The sequence below is a fragment of the Epinephelus moara genome, chromosome 19 (assembly GCF_006386435.1).
Source record: "Epinephelus moara isolate mb chromosome 19, YSFRI_EMoa_1.0, whole genome shotgun sequence".
Classification (NCBI taxonomy): Eukaryota; Metazoa; Chordata; class Actinopteri; order Perciformes; family Serranidae; genus Epinephelus; species Epinephelus moara.
This window is the reverse complement of record NC_065524.1, coordinates 16,555,373-16,577,463: the sequence shown is the minus strand read 5'-3', so window position 1 is coordinate 16,577,463 and position 22,091 is coordinate 16,555,373. Positions and strand designations below refer to the sequence as shown.

At 40.8% G+C, this 22,091-nt stretch overlaps 1 protein-coding gene across 2 annotated transcripts in view; it reads left to right on the top strand.

The window, feature by feature from the left end:
- Positions 1-4,004: 4,004 nt before the first annotated feature.
- micu1 (mitochondrial calcium uptake 1) overlaps positions 4,005-22,091 on the top strand; it is a 36,851-nt gene continuing 18,764 nt past the window's right edge. The window contains exons 1-7 of one of the 2 annotated variants that reach the window (XM_050070599.1): positions 4,005-4,156; positions 9,369-9,533; positions 11,469-11,664; positions 14,795-14,957; positions 17,492-17,535; positions 21,172-21,183; positions 21,793-21,795. In XM_050070599.1, the coding sequence (XP_049926556.1) occupies positions 9,370-9,533; positions 11,469-11,664; positions 14,795-14,957; positions 17,492-17,535; positions 21,172-21,183; positions 21,793-21,795 (582 nt within the window). In that variant the 5' untranslated portion in view covers positions 4,005-4,156; position 9,369. The remainder of the gene's footprint in view (positions 4,157-9,368; positions 9,534-11,468; positions 11,665-14,794; positions 14,958-17,491; positions 17,536-21,171; positions 21,184-21,792; positions 21,796-22,091) is intronic. The other variant, XM_050070598.1, reaches the window with a different exon arrangement.

Here is a 22,091-nt window from a genome sequence, read left to right as displayed (position 1 = left end):
AAACAGTTGAGCAAGACAGGCTGTTCAGCAGGCCTGTCTTATCTCCTGCTCCACCTTTGCACCGCCACAATAGCAGGATGGATGTAATTGGCATGTGGTGCTATTGTTTGGGCTACGTTGCAATGCAACACAAAGACTGCAGGGTAAACAGTTACCTTATATGCGTAACCTTCAACCTGAATTAAGTCAGACAAATGCACTGGAGTCAGAGAGTGGAAACTTTATGTGTCGTTTCACTAAAGGTTTACAAGAGTGTCAGCTGATACCTAACTTCTAATAGGCCAGTAACCTTATACCATGACCAAACACCCCAGACATGGTGACAGATCTAAAAAGACTCTGGCCATGAACTATTTAGCAGCTATTCCCTTCCAGCTTACTCAGACAGATTATTTGTCTATGTATTTTGCATGACATTTGAATGTGTCATGTTCATATCGTGAGCACTTTTAGGTGTGTACCTACAGAGGGCTGGCCTTTGAGGTGCTGATCGCTTCCAATCTTCAGGTCGGTGTGTATTTTGGACAATTTAAAGAACCAATTTGCGTTGTGTTATGCACATTTATAAGAATAATAAAAGTCTGACATAGCATTTGAGAACGAGACGAATGGCTTTCAATTGTGAAAATATGCACTGCCATTGTGGACACAAAAACCACGCTGAGGTTATTACCGTCGTAAAGCTGTTCAGATTCAATATACAATCTCAATGGTTGACAATTACATATTGTGCGGTTCTTGTGATAAATTGCCCACATTAATGAACCCTGCACTGAAGGGCTGCAGGCACAGTTAAAGCAAGTAGCCTCCCTTATTAAAAAAGGAGGAAGTGAGAGAGACAGAGAGAAAGAGAGGAGGTAATGAAAATAACTTTAGCACAAGATGGTGGGGGAAAGACATGAGATTAGTATAGATAATCATTTGTAATAAGCAAGTTAGCCAGAGATATTAGTTGCAATGTGTGTATTTTATATCATAGTGCTGTTCTATCAAGACAGTGATTACCTCAACTTCCTTGAAACCTTATTGAAAACACTAACTCCTGGGTATTGGTTATATGAAGCATCTATAGATAAGCAAACGAGCTCACAGAAAACAGTCACAGAGAACTGTCAATGCACCCTGACCAATTCAAGCACAGGTCAATTTGTTACAGCAGAATAGTCCTATTGATTAAGCAATATATTGGCAGAATGCTTAGATTCTGGTCCCACTTGTCAGGACAGTGTTAAATTCCAAATGCATTAAATCATATCATATTTTTTCTAAATATCATGAATGCTCAAAGGGGAAACATTTGGCTCACTTTTCACAAATGTGTAACGTGAATCAATCTAAAGCCATTAAACCTCCCGGCATTATGCAACGCACCCAACAAAATGTCATGAGAATTTGATGATCTGCTACAGCAGAGTGATGCACGATTGGTGTATTTACATTCTGCACTTTAAATTAATCTACCAAAGTGGGATGACATTAAAAGAAATGTGGAGTTAGAAGCGGCATGCTAAAAGAGAAGTCACATTGAGCCAAGAAGGTGTGCCTTTAACATTCCTCCCCCTGCCTTTAAAACTGTAGAAATGTGCATTAACTTGTCTGATTACATCAGTTATCTGAGATTTATTGCGTATACAGGTGTGTCCAGTCATTCCACCTAGCTAAGAGCTACAAGCTATTAAGTTGTGTTTGACTGATGAGAATACAACTCCACAGTGGCAACTAAGCATTCTCAAAATGTTCCTTGTCAATGGCGCTTAATGAAAAACCATTAGGCCAGAGATCTATCAAAGACGTTTTGCCCTTTACACAAAGCAATTTTGTTAAACTGCTTTTGAGTTCAGGGATGTGAATGTGAATAAGTTAAAATGTAAGTGACAAAGTCATCACATGGTATTTATGTCTAGAGGTGGAGATAAACTATTCAGACATTCCTGGCACTTTGTAAAGGAACCAGCCGATGTTTGGACTCAGCCTAACAGTCACTTCTGCGCAGCAATGTACTCTATCTTTACTTTATTCATCATAACCTCATTAATGCTGATGTACGGTCACATCAAGCAGAAATTTGACCTCCGCTTTCATTGGATGTGACAAGTCCCTGCAACCTGCAGTCTTCTATTCCCAGTCGACTCAGCAGCCCCCCTAGCTTTCCCTTTCACATTATGCATTCAGTCCAGCAAATATGTATTCAAGGCAACAATTAGAGCTGGCACACTGCGAGGAGGCAATTCATTTAGTTTTGATACATTTTTATACTGGAGCTCTGTCAAGGCATGCATGACTGACAGCAGAGACTCCCCATCTCCCAGTTCAATTCAGGTATGATATTGAAATGAATGTTTTTTTAAATCAGAAATAGAATTGCCAAAGCTGTACTCAAGGTGTACGAGGCTAGGCAGTAGTTATGATAAATACAAGAGGGACACATCCCCCCAATAATCAAGTATACTCAAAATGTCTTCCCCAATATATTTGTAGCGACAGCAGGAAACAAACAAAAAGTCGCTGAAAGGCAGAGGCTGGGCCTGGTTAACTTGTCAGACATGCCAACGAAAGACTTGCTGACATCCAAAATATGTTAAATAGATTTATTAATGAAAAGGAATCAACTTATTGTAATGTGCACAAACTTATCATTAAGATAATCACAGCGAACAAAGAAGAGTGGGGTCAACAAAAAATACGGCAACCCACTCACCCTCTCTTTCCAACCAAAAAAAAAGACTACAGGTGAAGATGAGATACTCATATAGATTATGAGTGACACCACCCATATCAATGTGACCCGACTCAAAATGATAATAAATGATAATATCCCTAAACACTAACTAAAAAACATGTAACAATACAAAATATAAACCATCTCAAAATGTATTAATCCTACTAATCTTACAAAAGCCATCACTTTATAAGTAAATTCATGGCCCCTACAATATTGATAACAAAAAAGGAAAAAAAAAAAAGCAATACTGTGAAAGGCAACCATGCACTGCTGTCTGAAATAATCATTGGCAAATGTACTCCAGATCATAAATAAACTAAAAAGATTGCCATTGTTATTACTACTGGTTCAAGTATGATGTGGTTTGTCCAAGTTTGCTGTACCCAAGCAGAGGCCATTGCTCGCCTGCTGTGGGCAGGTACAATCAGTGTCAAACACTGTACTGTCTCTCTTTCATTACCTTTAAACATATTAAAAAATGTGAAAGTATAATGTTATATGAGTGTTACATAGGCTATATCACTGGCTATTGTTACAGTTTTTGTAAAGTGTTGGCATGTCATAAAAAAAGTATCATAAAAAATTCTAAAGCCATAGTATAGTGAAGTATGTCATAAAAAAATCATGGTATATTATGTTATAAAAAAAAGTCCTTGAAAATGTCATAGTGTGTTTATTTCTTGTGACGCACTTGGTCATCAAAACTCTGAGAACCCCTGATCTAAGATTTTTTTTTTTAATATAAAAGCTCTAAAATGGTCAGTATAGCTGGAAAGTTACTTTAGGGGTCAAATTTCCTCCAGACCCCCCTGGAGGTTTGGGTCACAGAAAGAGTCAATCAAGAATGGTCCCCCAGTGTTAATTAGGTGAATACGGCCCTGGTATACAGGATATTTCAAAACTTAGCCCACCAAAATGAATAATTAGATGAATATGAATATATATGTGAACCATAACATACACAATTTGTTCTCCTTTTTCATGCTGACTTCAGTTTGTAGATAATTGAAGGCTAACAGGTTGGAGTGATACACATTAATGTGCTTTAAGGGAACATGCTGGTCCTTTCAGTATAGAAAAATAGTTTTCATCACATTGGTAGTATTCAGCTCAGCTCGCATGTATGGTTAGAGACTGTGCTGAATAGGAGCATATTATATAGTATGTTATTATTACATAAAAATGATATGCATTTGACTTTGTGCTCCTCACACAGTAAATACATCCCCAGCAGTGTTGGGACGGAGCCGGTCTGAGCTGCATGAGGTGGGGTGTGTACATGTGGCCCCACCCCGCTGTCTGCACGTCTGTTGGTGAACACGGAACTGCTGTTTACGCTGCGCTCCATCTCTGCAGACACGGGAGGGGAGACGTCCCCTGAAACGCCGAAGACACTATCATTTTGGACTGACTGGCGTTTGTGTCAACACTGACGTGAGTAACTGTGCTGCTTCTATGCTTACAAAGCTCGCTAACGAGGCCTGTGAGTAACCGATAACAGCTCCCTGAGCTAACAGTGGACATTTATGCTAACTGTTAGCATGCTAACTAGCTAGCGTTAGCTTCCCTACGAAACAATTATCTGCCTGCTGGACTCCGTAGCTGAATATGTCACGTCAACAGTAAAAAGTGATACAAAATGAGGACTGGCGTTGGAAATATCTTCGTTAACAGACCAGTAGCGGGCTATATCACAGCAGGCTGTTGTAAAGGAGGTCATATTACGGGTTTAAAGAAAACACTGGGGTCCTTGTCAATCATGGGACAACTTTAGGGGTTCGGGTTTCCACACTGACATGTCAAGCATGACACTAATATTACCATAAACATTATGTTTTGACCCCTGTGTTGATGTTAGCTAGTTAAGTTAGCTTTTATAACTGCGTGCCTTGTGAAATGTTGTTGTCAAGAACCCCGACTCACTGATGGGGACCACATCAGCCACACCCCACACCATGAAGCAGTGTTTGTGTCTTGGGTGCTCATCAGAGAAGATGTGTGCTAACTCTATATGGTTAGTTATGTAGGTGACAATCGGGAAAATAAAACATATGGTGTTGTGCAAATTTCTGCTGAAAGACAACTTCTCACTTTTATTTACTTAGGGATGTAATCAACATTGTATGTGGACCCATGGGTGTCTCTGGACCCTAGTTTTTGGAAATTGTGGGGTCTCCCCCATATAAGTTACAAGGCCATTACACAATAGTCATGCTGGTTTACCATTCTGTGTTTGCTAAAACCCCCTTTTGACAAATTCACCTGCAGTACACACAGTCTTAACATTGGTATCTATAAGTCGATATTCCAGTTGGGCAGTGAGGAATGGTTGACTATACTGTGAGTCACCACACTGTCAAAATGGCTCAACCTTTGATTATTATTATTATCCCTCTTTGAAGTGTATATGGTGTCATTTTCATAAATCACCTGGTAATAGTCTAATTCTATACAATGGATAAATAAACGTTGCTCAGAATTTAAAAGTACTTATGTCAGATCAATGAATCAACTCGTAATAAAGTTGTCGCAAGTCAGGAGCAAATCACAGACCAGCTTAAAGATCTTTGCAGTCTGCAAAGTCAGTCTTTTCACTATTATAGTGACCAAAATGACCCATGGATATCAGTGATGAATATGATGAAAGTGTCCTAAAAGTAGTGATACACGTGTTGAAATCATTTCACCAAGTTTTATATTGAAAGCCATCAATAAAATTAGCAGCATTTTTTGTTTGCGTAAACATTAAAATAATAACTTAGCCAACACCTTATGTAAACATATGAAAACCATATCAAATGTGCAGTAACATCAAAGATAGCCTGTCTTTGAAATGCTTGATCTAATGTCTGTGTCACTGTAGATCAGTACTGGTAGATCACCAGTAGCATCACTGGGTTTGCCTGCTACACGCCCACTTGTAAACAAGGGAACCGCAAAACAAACCTACGTTGCATGCTGCACCTGCATCTGGGAGACTGTTGCTAACTTTGGTTGATGCTTGACAGTGTTTACCATGAGTTTATCAAACACGGTTTTAATGAGAATTAAAATTTGAAACGGTAATACTAACCGTAAGGAATTTTACAGCTGTTTATTGTGAAACTAGTAACAGTTTAATCTGTGCTCCTGGTACTCCCGACAATAATCCCATCTCTCTGTTTATACTTACCGCTCGGAGGCAGAAAACATCCCTGAACAACAGAGGAACTGCAAAGTTTAGCGTCTTAAAACTGCCAAGTTTACTATTGTTTGAGACAAATGCATCACGAGTTTCAACTGAGGGCATAAAACATCACTTTTAGAGCCCCAGGCGGTTGAGGTGACACTGCCCTCTCCTTTTCGGTCCCCTCTTTGTTTTTATGGGATCCGATCATCCAAGCACAGAGCAGTGTTCACACAACATAAATACTTGTGTTTCTCTTGTGGGTATCTCAACATATCACTGTCAAAAGGTGGGGGACAATGTTGATGACCAAAAGCAGTATTGATTCACCAGGTCCCAGGTCAGTTCCAGGTCCCAGTGTACCTTGTCACTGGATTTAAAGGGCTGAATGTGATGATGGATTGTGCTGTGGGACTGACCGGACTAAATGCTTTTAAAATAAGGAAAACGAATGTCTTAAACACATGGCTCACTGTGAAAGGATACAACCTGAGACATGCTGAACAAGCTTCCATGCTTTATTCTAATGGGTAGGCACTAGGCAGCATTGGATGTAAAATATAATTGGCCGGGATTTGATGTAGTAGTATGATGTACGCTTTGTAGCATTCAGCGATCTGATTAATTTTGGACAAGTATTATCATTCATCTTGATAACAGTGACTAAAATACTATCAAGAGATTTCGATCAAAAGACCTTGACAACTACAAGGGATGATATAAACTGTTGGATGGTGTTCTAAATTTGTCAGGCTGTTACTACTTATAATGTAGCACCTTGCTTTATGGATATAGAACAAAGACAAGGAAACGTAAATGCAAGTGACTTAATGATAACTGGGTGATGTTTTGAAGGGCACATCTCTCACAAGCAGCTCGAGAAAGCTTTTACCAAACATGCCAAAATGACCCTTAAAATCACAGGTGGTATTTTTCACTCCATTACCATTTTGTCAGCAGCTCAGCTTTGACAAAATGTTCTGTACTATGTAGTACACTGTTCATCTTGCTAAAACCTCAGTAGTCAAGAGCTCCAATACACTTACATCTGTGCCTCATTATTGCTTCCTCTCTGTTGTTGTAATAGTATAAGATACTAGTTACTAGTCCTTCTTAAGCCATTGGCCATTGCAGCATTTAAAAAGTTTTTGAATGCAAGTAGGGGTATAATCGATATCGTATCCATATCCTGATTAGGGATGTACATGATTAATGGCTATCACAATATTTATTTGGACAATTTTTTACTCCTGATGGATTGAATTGTGCTCGATTTTAACTGTTTTCTTTGTGTTTTCTTACAATTAGACAAGTCGGCCAGTCTAAGTTTAAACTTTTGTTTAAACTTTAGGGAGATAAGTCAAGTCAAGTTAGCAACATCCCTAATTGTGATATGAGACTAGGTATAAAAAATGTTGTGATATTAGATTTTCTCCATATTGCCCAGCCCTAAACACAAGGTATGCAAATGAGATGTCTCCACCAAAGGTAGTGGGTCACGGTAGAGGGTTTCCATATTGCAGTAACAAGGTCATTTTTAGTACTCTGCGGAGATGGATAGACAGATAAGGGAGTTGTAGCTGTAGTGTGGCTCACTGCTTTTCAGATGGCTTTAACATTCCCAGTGTCCCCTTCCTGGCCAAAAAGTTCACACAGGCTGATGAGAAGAAAGAGAGCATTGGCGTGTCTCAGCTGTAAAAAACCTATTTTCTGTACAAGCTCCTTTCCCTGTCAGGGTTGTCTCTCTGATTAATGCCCTTCTTGCCTGGTCCATGAGTTTGGGTGGGCGACCCTCTCTTGGCAGGTTTGTTGTGGTGCCATATTTTTCAGTTCTGTAATAATGGATTTAATGGTGCTCAGTGGGATGTTCAGAGTTCAGATATTTCTTTAGAACACAACCCTGATCTCTGCTTCTCCAGATCTTTTCCCGCTTGCTTGTTTGGAGAGCTCCTCAGTCTTAATGGTGCCACTTGCTATGTGGTACCCATTGCTTAGTGGTGTTGCAGACTGTCGGGCCTTTCAGAACATGTGTATACCAAGATCATGTGACACTTAAACTGCACACAGATGGACTTTATTTAAGAAATGATGCGACTTTTGAAGGTAATTGGTAGCACCAGGTCTTATTTAGGGGCTTCATAGCAAAGGGATGCATCATATTCAGTAACTTTTGTTTTTTTAACACATTTTTTATTTCACTTCACCAATTTTGACTATTTTGTGTGGGTCCATTACAAAAAAATCCAAATAAAAAGCCATTAAAATTACAGGTTGTAATGCAACAAAATAGGAAAAACACCAAGGGGGATGAAAACTTTCCAAGCAGATCTGATAAGGGCATCAAGAAATTCAATGATGCAGACATGATTGCCTCAATTCTCATCATTTTCATTTTGTTCTTTACAGATATGGCAAATTGTTCATGTTGTTTGGTACTTTATATTACACTTATTTGACAGTGGCTTATGTCCAAAGTGACAATAAGTTTCAATAAGTGCATTCAGTCCACATAGAAGCAAGAGCTAGACATCATGCCAAATTTAGAGTGTATCCATTTAAACAAATAAGCATGTTCAGTGCCACAGTACAAGTGTGTAAAGGCCATTTTTAGAATTCACACATAATTCCTGTGGTGTAAGACGGTCCAAAAATGTTAGATAAACTGGAACAAACCTCTAAAAATGTTTTTGTACCACTGACTTTCATTCATATTGTTGCACTGGATAGGGTTATTGTTTGCTGATGTCATTAATATCTTTGGCATCAGTCTCCATTGAAATGATGTGTATACATGCTCGCTCTTCCCCTCAGTCTCAATTGTCATGGGCTGCCGACACTCCAGTTAGCATTCGCCATGTCTTCTTCTGTCTATCTCCTGAATCAGTTAGACAATCGGTGTCTGAATTGTTAATAGGATATTGACAAGTGGTAGCTTCAGGCCTCAGTGGGATGAACTCCTCTGTCCCATGCTTTCTGCACACATGGGAGCTACAGATACACACCAGTAGTCCCTTGCTTAATTGTTAATCATCTTTCCATGACACAGATGAATGAAGCAACAGTCTGGTTGAAAATGAAGTTCTGGAGCTTAGCTTTGCTGGTGGCAATTAGTTTTATCCTCGCTTTCTGTTGTTTATTAATTGAGGTGTGTGAGGATTCCAAGACATTGCTGCATTGGCTGTTTGAGGTACAGTTTTGCCTGCAGTGCAGTATGAAGACAGATCCCACGAGTGCACTGCTATTGTTCTAAGCTTCGCCTCCTGAGATGAGTGTTAATTAGTTTTTTGGTCAAATTTTCCAAATCCTTACCTAAGACTTCCAAGCTTATGACTGGAGAAGGAATGTGCTTAACACAGTGGTAGTGGTGTGCGTGCTTCTATGTGACGTTCACATGTGTAGTTCAGTGCAATACGGTCCTGTGTAGGCCCCCATATGAGTGTCAGCTGTTTCACCACACCTTTAATTCTTTTCTCTCTGCAGGATGTTTCGCTTGCGGGCGTTGACCGCAGTTTCAGTGGGGCTAGCGCAGTTGTCCCGGCGCTACCACAGTGGGGCAGTGCGAGGGTCTGGCCGGAGGAGGCTAATGTTGGCAGCCCTTGCTGGGGTAACTGGTGTTTCTGCTACTACTGGGCTGCTCTGGAAAAGGTAAGAGCCCAATAATACAACTGTGTGCTTCTATGTACTGCTGAGAAAATGATAATGGCCTTCTGTTTCAATTTTAAAGTACTTTCTTTTGTCCCTCAAGGAGCAATTTAAGGCAAGCTGGTTTGTAAACATAAAAACACAATAAATTCAAATAATTCATTAATAAACATAAAAATAATGAAAGACTGCAAAATATGTTACTGTGACTTTTCATGGAGAAGTTTGTCTTTGACTGCTGCTGACTTGCCATTAAATATTTCAAATTATCAAGCAAACGTCACCACCCCAAAAGGCATTGTTGCTTCCAAAAGTCTAATATGACCGGTTTTTCATTTTTGCATCTTTTCAGCTGTATTTTTCTGGTCTTTATACCACGTCAGAGATATAGCTCTTGAACGACACATCTATCGACTCTCTCAAGACAGTTGCTCTTAACACCATGACTTGCAAGCTCCTCTGTCTTGCATGGTCCCTAGACCAAGACACACCAAACTGACTTCAAAGAACTAGTGGCAATGATAGCTGACTGTTGCATCATCTCATGTCGCCTGTGTCTCTGCCAAAAAGTTGCACGTGAACACCCAACAAAGACTATAGCCGATGGTCAGCTAACACGAATGTTCTGTGCCTGCGTGAGAGGAAGTAACTCCATACCAGCAGATGGCAGTAGTCTGGATTTGTCAAAAGGGGAACCGGAAGACTGTCTTGATGCTAGTTAACCAGTTAGCACATTAACAACACAACCCAATGTTGAAAGCGCAAAGCATATTTACTGTGCGCCAGTAAACAATAATACAAACCATCACGTAAGGTTTCTGCTGAAAAGCTCAATGACTAAAGAGAAATAATCAGACTTTATGTAATAAATTTATTTTGATCTCACTCCTCTTTGACTTCAACTGTTTTCTTTCCTCACTTCCGTTTCTCATTTCGTGCACTGAGCTGAACTGCCAATCAGAATTATCTCATTCACTGAGAGGCTCTGCTGTCGCTGTTGCTGTCGCCAATTCAATATGCTGAATCGGCCACGGGGGAAAAAAAAAAAAAGCCAACGGGAGCCAACGAGGGCCAAAGATGCAGGACACACCGCACCAATTAGTGCCACAGACGCTGACCAGCTGCCCAACATTGACCAACTGCCGACCATTAGCTTGTTGTGTCAGGGCCTTTAAATGACCAGACCTTGATCTACATTCAGTAAACCTGGATTTGCTTGCGGTGCAGTATTTGACAGCAGTTCGACTTTTGAGCACACGCCAAATTCGATTCCCCAACATTACACAACCGTTAGGGAAACCACCCTATGAAGTTGCTTACCTGCATTTCTGTTGACATGCCAAGCCACCACCCCAAAGCTGTCACAATGTTTTTATGGCTATCCATTACTAAGGAGGCTGCTGTTTAGTTAAGGCAAAGCGGTTGAGAGGGTGTTGACGTGAGAGCTCTATGGGGACAGAGTGACTGTGCTGCAGGAGGCAGAGTGATGGATGGTGCCTCAGGGCATTTGAGACTGATGGGACGAGACTGTTCCAGGCCTTCACCCCAGGCTTCATTCTCCTTGTGTCTCGTTAAACTGAATTATTCAGTCTGCCCCAGACAGACCCAGCTATTTATTATTATTATTCCAATTTTCAATTTAGTCAGAAAAATGGTCAAGTGGGAGTTTGCCTTGGTGAACCTCTGCGTAATACACAGACAAGGAAAGCACAGCGCAGCATAATCTCTCTCATTCTCTCACCCTGTTTTAACTGTTTAGCATCATAACTACAGTCCATACTCTGCTGCAAAACATAGTCAGCTACACATTTCCCTGATTTTCCTTGGTACCAGAGCAAAACATAAAGAGATATTGCAGTATTTAACCTTCTTTGTGAATGACAGAAATGTCTCTCAGGTGTTAATCTGTTTCTAATCTGTTTCTTCGTTGAAAACTAGAGCATATGCAGATGCAGGGCCTTCTGTTCGACACACTGAGCCCTCACCGGATGGAGAGGCGGCTGACTTTGTAAGGGATGCAGATTCTGAGACAGAGACAGAGAAGTCGGTGGAGGCCAGCAGTGGAGACGAAGACGCAAACGAAGGCGGTGAGGGGAAAAAAAAGAAGCCACGCTCTGGATTCCGTGACCGCAAGGTAATCAATAAACAATAAACATTCAGCCGTTCAGTGAGTCCAGTATTTTAATTCACCTCTAGAATGGTGTTTTGAAAGCCTTCCGAATCAATGTCCAATATGCAAACGCAAGTATATTTTTGACAGAATATTTTACGGAGACACACAAAGGTAATCAGCATGCATTGCTGCTGTCATAAACAACAGAAATGCACCACCCGTAAGATTTTATTGTTGTTAATTAGGCAGTAGATGACAAAGGACAAGCAGAGGAAGACCAAAGGGTCTTTGATATGATGCCAATTAATTACAGTTTGTAGCTCTGCATATTTTTGCTGGAGGACCAGGGAAAAGGAGAGTGGAGGACCTTTTAATGTTCCATGCATTCTATTCAAAGAAAATGTGATGCAATAGTACATCTGACTTATGGGTGTAGACGTAAAAATTGTGCAATCACTCTTGCCTCAGCAGCAGCCTCAGTCTGCTGAAAGCATATAGACGTCTAGGGAGCAAAACGTTTTAGCACCGCAGGATTCACTAGTGTGTTGGTAAAAATAGGTTGTTTGTGCCAGCTCACTCACCATGTCAAATAAAGGCTCAAAGTTTGATAAAGCTTATTGTCTGAAGTAAATTCTGTGTGTGTATGTGTGCAAAAGTTTGAGCGTGTGCGTCAGTGCTTTAGACTGAGACTACCCTTGAATGTAGATGGTCGAATGTTGACAGAGGCTTAGGCAGTATCTACTTTTTTCATTTCTTTCTGACATTTCACCAGGGTATACAGTGTATGAAGGTATATTGTAAAAAACAAAAAAGTAAAAGCTGAGCTGCTGGTGATAGACATTGTCTAGCCCAGTGGTTCCCAACTGGTGGGTGGCTGTCCAAAAGCAGGTCGCAAGTCCATTCTGAATGGACCGCAACTGACTTGCAAATGTGTCAAGTTTGTAAAAAACACACTTTATTTTTAAGTACATTGAATTTCTGGCACAGAGCTTTTATTTTGAAGTGCTGCTTCCTGCTGTAGAGTGAGCGAGGAATGGACAGATACTTGACAGAGACAGCAAACTAGCTTGACGACATGGACAAATGCAGGTATGATGCAAAATGTATTGAACTGTATGGACCTTGAACTAATGACAAAGGAGAAATCTGGACCCAGTGGCTGGACCTGTTGGGAGCCACTGGTCTAGCCTATGTATATTAAATTTAAAGCCTATATATCATAAAAATTTCCAATAGGCCACTGTCAGCCCCGGTTGATTTCTGATATTTTGCCCCCCTCTCCTTGTGTCAGTTGAACCCATGTGTTCAAGCTGTGACTTCATGACATTCCACAAAAACGAAATAATCTTACACATATCTTTCTAATTAAAACTTGACAGAAACAAATAAAACTCGTCAAAACCGTCTTGGTTAGTCTTTCCATTTTTCCAGCAATCACCAACTCTGTCAAAATAAATACTTACTTCACTGAGTTACATGTAAAAATATGCTGGCTCTACCACGGTTTTTTCCCACTGTCTCTCCCTGCCTTACTGGCCGACTTTTTACTAGTCCTGTAATGTTATCCCCACCCCTCGCAGTTGCCATCTTTTCTTCGCTCAGTTGCCTGCTCCCTCAGTAGACTGACCTCATGTGGCACATTCTGTACACTACAATACATCGCCTCAATACAGCATCTCTTTATCAGTTTAATGGAAAGGGAAACGTCTGTATTTTTTATGGTATTTAAAATTATTCAATTGAGATCTCTAAGTATTCTGGTATACTGTAATACTGCCCCAGCCTACTTTTGAAATTGTATTTAGAGTTTTTGGTCCTTCCATATGTATTGTCTTTTTTCTTTTCAGAGGTGATGGGGACTGTCTGAATAATAACTCAAATGCAAAATTATGCAGCAAGAGGGAATTTTCACTCTAATGTGTGTTTTAAAATTCAGTGGCATCACCTCCCTACTTTTAAAGTGATTTGCCACTCTTGTCTCAGATGTTGCGTAACAATCTTTGAAAACCTGAGGGAAGATATGAATAAATTACTGGTGTGAATTGAGTTTCACCCCCCTGGTTGTATATGTGCAATTGGAAAGAGAGTACATGAATGGCTGAAAGCTCAAAAGAATGGGCTTGAGTCTCCATCAGTGTGGGTGATGCTGAGATCAGTAGCCTTAAATCTGAGGTGATGAGATCCAGAGAGAGATGACAGCGTATCCCTGGCTTTACATCAGTCACGCTCTATGGCATTTCTACAGAACTGTCCTATAACCTCTCATCCATACACTGATGGTTGCCTCTCGGGGGCCATGCTCCTGGTGATTTCCCTTGAGATCAATAAGGATTGCTAAAGAGGGGGAACCAACACAGAAGCACGCAAACATAGCTACAGTTGAGAAAAGACTACTTTGATCAAAGTCTGCATCTCTCTCACTTTCTGTTGTCAAACTGAAGTGGATAACGGCTTCAAAAAGTTGAAGCTGTAAAACACATTTTAGTTTTTTCCACAGGGAGTTAGTGCAGTGTACACAATCACTCAGTGTCACATGAAATAACAGTCTGTGTGGATTAATGTGTGGCTGAGCACAGCTTCCAAACAGACACCGCTCTGTCAATTTCCCAGTTATGCTGCATCTGTTTGAAACTTTCTGCTGAAAAGCAAATGGTGAAAAGTGTCAAGGCAAACATTGACGTGACTAATGTGTGTAACAGGGCTGAATAAATTAGGTTTTTTTTTGTTGTTGTATTTTTCAAAAATGTTGGACCTCAGTGTGTCAGTGATGCCACGCTGTCAGACTTATGTGTGCTTGCCACAGTTTCATGTGGCTGTGATGGTTCTGCGGTGTCCCTTGATGTTAGTCAGACTGACGCTGATAACACTATTTCCTGTTTTGATTATATGATAGTTGAGTCGGGAGGTTAATATACTTCCCCATCAGGACTGTCAACTTGTTTTCCTGCCGCCACCTGCTTCTTTATTCTGGTCACCCCCTCACCCTTTCCGCACTCTCTTAACTCTCCCTCAGATCATTTACCTTGCTTCACACAGGGTTGGAGTATCGTCGGGTCTTTGATTTGGTTGATGTTTAGGTATGTGAGAGTGGTGCCCGTGCCTAGTGTGTGAAATTTTGCGTCATTAATTGCGGTTCTTGTCTGGTTGGCAGGTGATGGAGTATGAGAACAGGATAAGAGCCTACTCAACTCCAGACAAGATTTTTCGCTACTTTGCCACGCTGAAGGTCATCGGTGAGCACGGAGACACTGAGGTTTACATGACGCCCCAGGACTTCATCCGCTCCATCACACCTAACGAGAAGCAGCCTGAAAGTGAGTCTCCTGTCTTTCCTTCCACTGCCTTTGCTTAGTCTTCATCTGGCACGCCTCAGTACTTTTCTTTGATTTTCCCGCCGTTTTCTTTATTCCTCGGGTCTGCTTCTCCAGACTCCAGATTTTTCAGACGGATTTTGACCCTAAATAAACCCTGGCAACCTTTCAGAGTTCATATTACTTCAGTGGTAAAGCATTACTCAACATAGCCCCCTCCCCATGCTCCATCCAGCTACAGGGACACTTAGCACACGCTTGGCAGCTCTGGACTCATGACAGTCGGTATGAGGGGGGGGCGGGGAGGGGGTGTGTGACAGGGCTGCCGATCACGCTGAGTTGGGGGACTTGCGACGCAGCAGTTGGTGTATCAATTAACAGGTTTAAACCAGAGCAGATCTCAGGCGTCACACATGGAGCAAGTGAGAGATATTTGATCTTCAGCCAATGGGAGGGCTGGGAAGTCGGGGAGCTTAACTTAGCATAGACACATTTCAGCACCCATCTTGTCTTTATCTGTCATTCTCTGGTTATTCAACACTAAAATTAATTTAGATTTGCACAACATTTTATTGTATGGGAGTGTATTAGCCTCCATCACTGCCTGTGGTTGAATGCTCAGTGTGTGAGGACTGTTATATTCTGCGCATTCTTCCACAGTAAAGGAGGCACGCCTGCAGTTAGCACTTCATAAGGACTTAGCTGGGCCTGTCACGTCTGCACTGCCTTTCGTGCTCTCCTCAGCACTTCCATCTGTTAACCTTGCCCTAGACTTGGCCTAGCTCGGCCCCCACTGGCCTTCCATTCTTAGACCCCATACCTCTCCTCCCCACTTCATGATTCTCCAGCTTTTCCTTTCTTTATTCTGCCTTTAGCCCTTCCAAACTGGAGTTTAAGTAATGATGAGCCGAGCTCTGTTGGATAAGAGAAGGTTCAGCAAAGCGGATGAAAAAGCCAAGAGAAACTGCAGTTTGCTTCATCGGCAGCCACTTCACTCTCCTCTCTAAAGGGTTAACTAACAGACTCCCCGGTCAATTAAAAAATAATGAGAGAGTCTCAGTTGCTGATTAGTCTGCTTTTGTTGTTTTGATGCTCTGCAGAATTTCTGGCTCATAGATGATGAATAAGCCATGGGCCTGATAAAAAACTCATAAGATGGTTTTAGCCAACCTTTTTATTTCTACTTGTCGGTTTTTACAGGGTCTGGAAATAAATAGATACATAGATAGATACAACAACTGAACTGCATCCCAGTTCAGAGGCTGGATCCCCGTGGTAAACATAGCATCTCCAAATCTGATGCTCCAGCCTTACAGAGACTAATATTCATGGTGCTGTGAGGTGACCCTTCCTATCAACTCGTTTAAAGAAATGTGAATTTTATGACTAGGATGCAGAAAAGATTGTGAATTAGTAAGGAATGCTTGGTAGACCAGTATTTGGTCTAGAAATATTGGCTTCACTTAGCAATCCAGCCCCTGAATTGGGGACCTCTTGATTGTGTTAGTGAAAGGATTATTGACTCTGCAGGAGAGGGTGGTAGGCTATTTTCAGAGGACTCAGGTGATAAGGTTTTCCGTAATGCTGATGAAGCCAAGGTCAGTTTAATGAGATTATACTCTTAACCATCGCCCTCAAAGTTAATCTGATTTGATGAGACTGCTTCAGCAGGTCAGTGCTACTAGTCTTTGGGTGTGATATCAAGAGCCAGTGAGACTCTTGGAATATTTCATATGATATTTTAGCACAGCACGGTTCATTTAACAGATTAGAAGTGGTGCCTGACATAAGAGTTAAGAAAATAATCGCCTCAATAAGGTTTATTAGTTTGAATAATATTAGTCTGGAGGTAGGATTGTCTTTTTCCCGCAAAATTCATAACTCTTGTTTGAAGTATATTTGATTTAGTCTAGTAGACAGTGGGAGAAATCATATTTCATATCCTCTCATACCATTTCATATCATGATATCACTCTGGCAGGGAGCAGAATTGTATTCAGCCACAAAACGAATTGACGTCTGTCTCCATTGAAAGAAATGACACAGAACAGTAACTAAGACAGACAGAGACAAAAGCCCAATGCACAGTGAGGACTACTCATTTTCAATCTGTCCATATGTCTGCGTCATTATTCAATGTGTTAACAACCAACCAAATATCTTGAGATACTCATTCAAGCAGCCATGTATACAGATATAAACCCTGCGCACAGTCGATCTTCTTGTGATGTTGAGAACTTTGTCCTAACTGATGATCAGGAGAGTCGAAGCTGAATGCTGATGATTGTTTGTTTTAAAGAATTTGCAAAATGGAAATGGGTTGTTAATGACTATTATTAATCTCAAACACATGTCAGTGATTACGAAGGGTTCACTAATGACACCAAGTAAATACATTTGCTCTGCTTCATGCCAGGCATAAATCTTGATGCCCCTGCTGTGCAACTTGTCTGCCTCACATCTCCTTTGTTATAATAATTGTCCTCTAATGTGTATCTCTCTGCATCTGTATTTCCTGTCTCCTTTTTCTTTTTCAGATCTCGGCCTGGATCAGTTCATTCTGAAGCGCTATGATGGAAAGGTAAGAAGTGGGTGTGTGGGTGGTAAAAAGGATAGAGGGTCAACTTAGCAATCATGGAGGTCAGCAGCAGGGAGTTTCTGTAATTATGTCCTAGAAATGTTTCACCCCAGTTTAATAAATTCAGTTTGAAGTAACTGGATGTCATAAATATACTGTAAATAAGTGTTGCATCTCCCCAGAAAGCTGTCTAATAAAATATTATTAGAGCTTTATTTTCTGGTTTATTTCCCAGAATAGCCAATGTCAGTAAAAAAAAAAACAGTTTATCTGCACAACAAAAAACACATTTTCTCACTAATCCAAATTACCTATGGTGGTGTCTGGCCGGGAAGATGATTTTATTTGCCAAAGTTTTAAAGGTCTTTCAATACACCAGCGCTTAATAGGAATTTTGTGAGCTTTAAAGCACTGAAAAATGTATCTTGGAATACAGTAACATTTCTATGCAAAAACAATATTCCAGTTATTACTTCCACAGTATACATATGTTCTCAGTAGAAATAGTTCCAAGTTAAAGTTAAACATTCAGTAAAAATCCTAATTTCATACAGAAACCTTTAAGCAAACGACGCCTACACTTGATAATTAGACCTTATAATCCCCAGAATTCAGTAAAAGTTTTATCTGTTCATGCCTCGGATTTTAAATATGCATACACAGAGAGGGAATTAAAAGAGAGGTTTTGAAAAGTGTGATCTTAATTCAGTGCAGTAGTGAGGGAACTGTCACTGAAATAAAGTGAAATTAAAAGTCAAAAATAACAAGTAGACTGACTTACTGGTGGACATTACTTTCATGAGTAAATCAAGTATTACACAGTATCTCTTATTTATTTTAAAAGTGTCTTGCTGAACCCCAGTCCTTATGAATGTAATTTGATATGAAAATTGTGAATAGTGTCTATAAAATAATACTCTATGAATAACATATATGAAATGCAATATAAATCAAAGAACTGCCACATTCATTCATCTTTGGGGCTCAAATGACATTGAAGAAACAGATAAATAGAACTGGAATGATGTATAAATTGAGGTGATAACTCAGTGTCACAGAAATAAACAAATACTCATCAGGGGCATTGAGGTCACCGCATCGTAAGTAAATGGCATATGGGAAGAGATGGTGGCAAATAGAAAACACCATTCTGTCCGCAAAGAGAGCAAAAAAAAAATTAATAGGAAAATCCCAATGATACCGTTGGAAACACAGCTGTGAGAGCTAGCTGGCATTTCTGGGTGCACTTTGTTGTTTGTTGGTGCATTTCTGTTGATAGCTTACCCACAAGCTGGTGTCACACTGAGTAACTTCTATTGCAAGTTTTATAGGAGGAAAAAATATGAATGGCACAAAACATCCACAGTGTATGTTTTGACAATTTGGTCTCCCTTCTGCAAAAAATTGAAGTGAATATGTTTTTTACTGTTTTTCTTTTCTCATGTTTTTACTTAAGCTCCTGCTCTGCCGTCTGCTTCTCATGCAATAACTCATATTGTTTTCCAATCGCAGCAGACTAGAGCAGATAATCAGAATATCTTGCTTTCCAAACATTATTTGAGCACCCAAAGTTATGAAAAGAGGTTTAATTACATAGTTTTCAGCCTACGCAGTGATCCTTTCACTCTCTGCCTTCAATCACAAAGCATTCAGTTAGGTAAACCTAGCTCAGAGAAGCTGTGCTCTTTAACAGAGCAGCTCCACACTTAATCATTAAGAGGGACATGTACAAAGTGGGCCTGTCCAGTGCATAATGACCTATTTAAAGACAATAACAGCAGGTGAACTTTGCACAGGCTTGTCCCCCACTATGATCACAGACTGACTTTAAAAGGAGCCGGTCTCTGTGCTCTAAATGCTAACATTTCTCTGTTCACAGTCAGGAAAATAGAGCCCATCAATATAAATCACCAGCATCATTATTTTCATTACTGCTTTCCTTCCTTATTGATTTGTGACCATTACTGCCCTCTCACTGATCCCAGGGAGCATCTCTCACACCCAGTAGCCAACCATCCTCATTCATTTAGAGTTAGCTAATCAAAAGTGTGATGATTGTCGTTTCTAACCTCATTAGAGAAATCCATCAGCCCCCAGGCTTCATATGATGATGAGTAAGTCTGTACCTCGTCTCCATTTTGTAGTCACACCAAGTCAGTTAGGCTAAAGAAAGAACTCTTTGTCACAACTTCCCCTTTTTACTGCCCACAGCAACTCAGTAGTGATTTTTCTAAGCCTTATGTTCAGTGAAAGTCCCCAGAACTTTTATCCATCTATATTTCAAAAGCGTATTAACCAAAGAGCTTGGGTTATACGTTAATCAAAAGTAAATATGAACTTCGGCAGCAACCTGAAATCAAAATAGAACACTCCTCACTTATGGCCTTTGTCTACTTATGTAAATGTCATCCATATCTCCAGGCCTCGTGCTCCCTTTATTTGCCAGGCAAATCTGGACACATGGTTTTCTCTGATACTGCATTTAGCTTTATTGTCCCCTGAGATTTCCTTGCAACGGCCAGAGCGACCCGAGAGCTCCCCTCCCTCCCTGGCTCTGCTCAACCCCTTTTTTGCCCAGAGACACGTGCCTCCTCCTCATTGGATTAATGGGCACCCCTAGCTCGTTGGAGGAGGAATAAACCATTACTGTTTCCTGTCAGGAAGCCATGAAATCTAGTTCACATGAAACTCAGACCTGCATAGAATTAAACATGAATGAAATTAGCCACGGCAAGTATAATGGCGCAATACCTGTAGTGTGTAAATCATGAGCTTGATGGAGGGTGTGGTGGAGTACAAGGGGAGCGTTTCAGCGGGGGGTTGGGTAGTAAAGCAGTGAAAGCTAAGGTCGATAGCAGAGGTGTACAGTATTATGTGAGAGTAACATGAGAGCTCTCTTAAAAGACCCCTGTGTCCCACTGCCCATAGTTTTATTTAAAAATAGCCAAGCCAACTGAGGGATTTGTCACATACATACAGTTTGGCAGCAGTTAAGAGGAAGAGTGTGAAGAGTTTACGTGCTATAAACCTCTCACTATTCTCTATTCCTGTCCCTCCTGCTGACACTTATTTGTTCCAGGTTCAGTCTGTATGTAAACATTACATGCTCTATAGAGTTGTTTAACTACTGATGTTCATATTGACTCATGCTGTTTGTTTTATTTTAATTTTCCTGTCCATGGTAACACAGTTATTTTAGACGTCCTTAAATGGCATTGTTGTGTTTGCTCAGCCAGATGTTTCATTGCTCTCCCTCTCTGTGTTTTCTTCTCCCACCCGATCATGTGGGCAAGCTTTCTGCTGCCGAAATCTTATGTTGATGTGACCTGACGTTGCCATTGTGAACTGTTGATTATTCTCTCGTGCTCTGATCAGTCATCAGTCTCATTCACATAAAGAGTAATCCCTCCATTTTCTCTCTCTTCCCTTCCTCGTGAATAACCATCATCCTCAACTCCCCTCCTCCCAAAATCCCTACTTTTTCTCTGTCTCCCCCCCCCCCAATCATTCCATCTATTGATCCCCATTCTCCACCCACAAATTCCCCGACCCTCCTCCTCCTCCTCCCCTTCTCTTCCTCTACTCTTCTGTCTCCCTCCCTCCTCGTCTCCTTCCCGTTCTGCCCCTCCCTCTCTGCAGGACTTCTGGCAGGTATGGGGTGTGTGCCGAGCAGCATGTGTGCACCTGAATGAAAAACTGCACTTTGTAGCCTCTACCTTCTCCCTCCTTCTCGTTTCTCCTCTTCTTCTCTCTCACTCACTTTCTACCTCTATTACTCACTCTCTCACTCCTCTGTAGTTATATGGAGGGCTTAGCTATTCACTGTTGTTAGTTCAGGGGAACAGCTAAGTAAGTAGTTTTCTCCGTATTTACCACATCTCAGCTTCAGCAAGTGTGAAACCGGAGTCACTGCCTCTGTTAAGTTTGCGACCACTGCGGATAGGACAACAGCCAAAGTTTGCATTAAAGTGTATTATGTCTAACAAGAAATCAGTAGACTGGTAAAGTGTTGAATTTAAATCTAGCTTTTTTCTCACAGGGTATGCATGCGGTAGGTGTTGAACACAGCCTGAGGGGGGGGAGTCAAACAGAACGCGGATGGAAGTAGAATAAAGTACCACCACTGTATTTTCTCATAAAATAAGGCAGATTATATCATGGCCACAGGAAATACCTGTTTCTCATTGGCTTGTGAACAGATTAACCCCAGTGTGCAAAGGCACATTTTCATTGTCAACCATTTTTAAACAATATTTTAAGATGGTTGAAGATTTGCGTACAGCTTCCTTTAATGCCTGGGGTTAAGTGGCCATGGTATAAGCACAATAATACACTCTAAGATGTCCTTATATGGAAAATAACAAATTTAATTGAGGAAACATCACTCTGCTTTTTCAACTGGGCCTTATTTGTTAATTCCATACACCAGGACACTCAAATTGCTTATAGCTCCTACATAAATGTGTATAACTTTGTTCATTTGAGCATTACTTTGCTCCTAGTTCCCAGCGATGCTCCAAAATGTTTCACCAGAGTGCACTGGAGAAACCTTTTGCGAT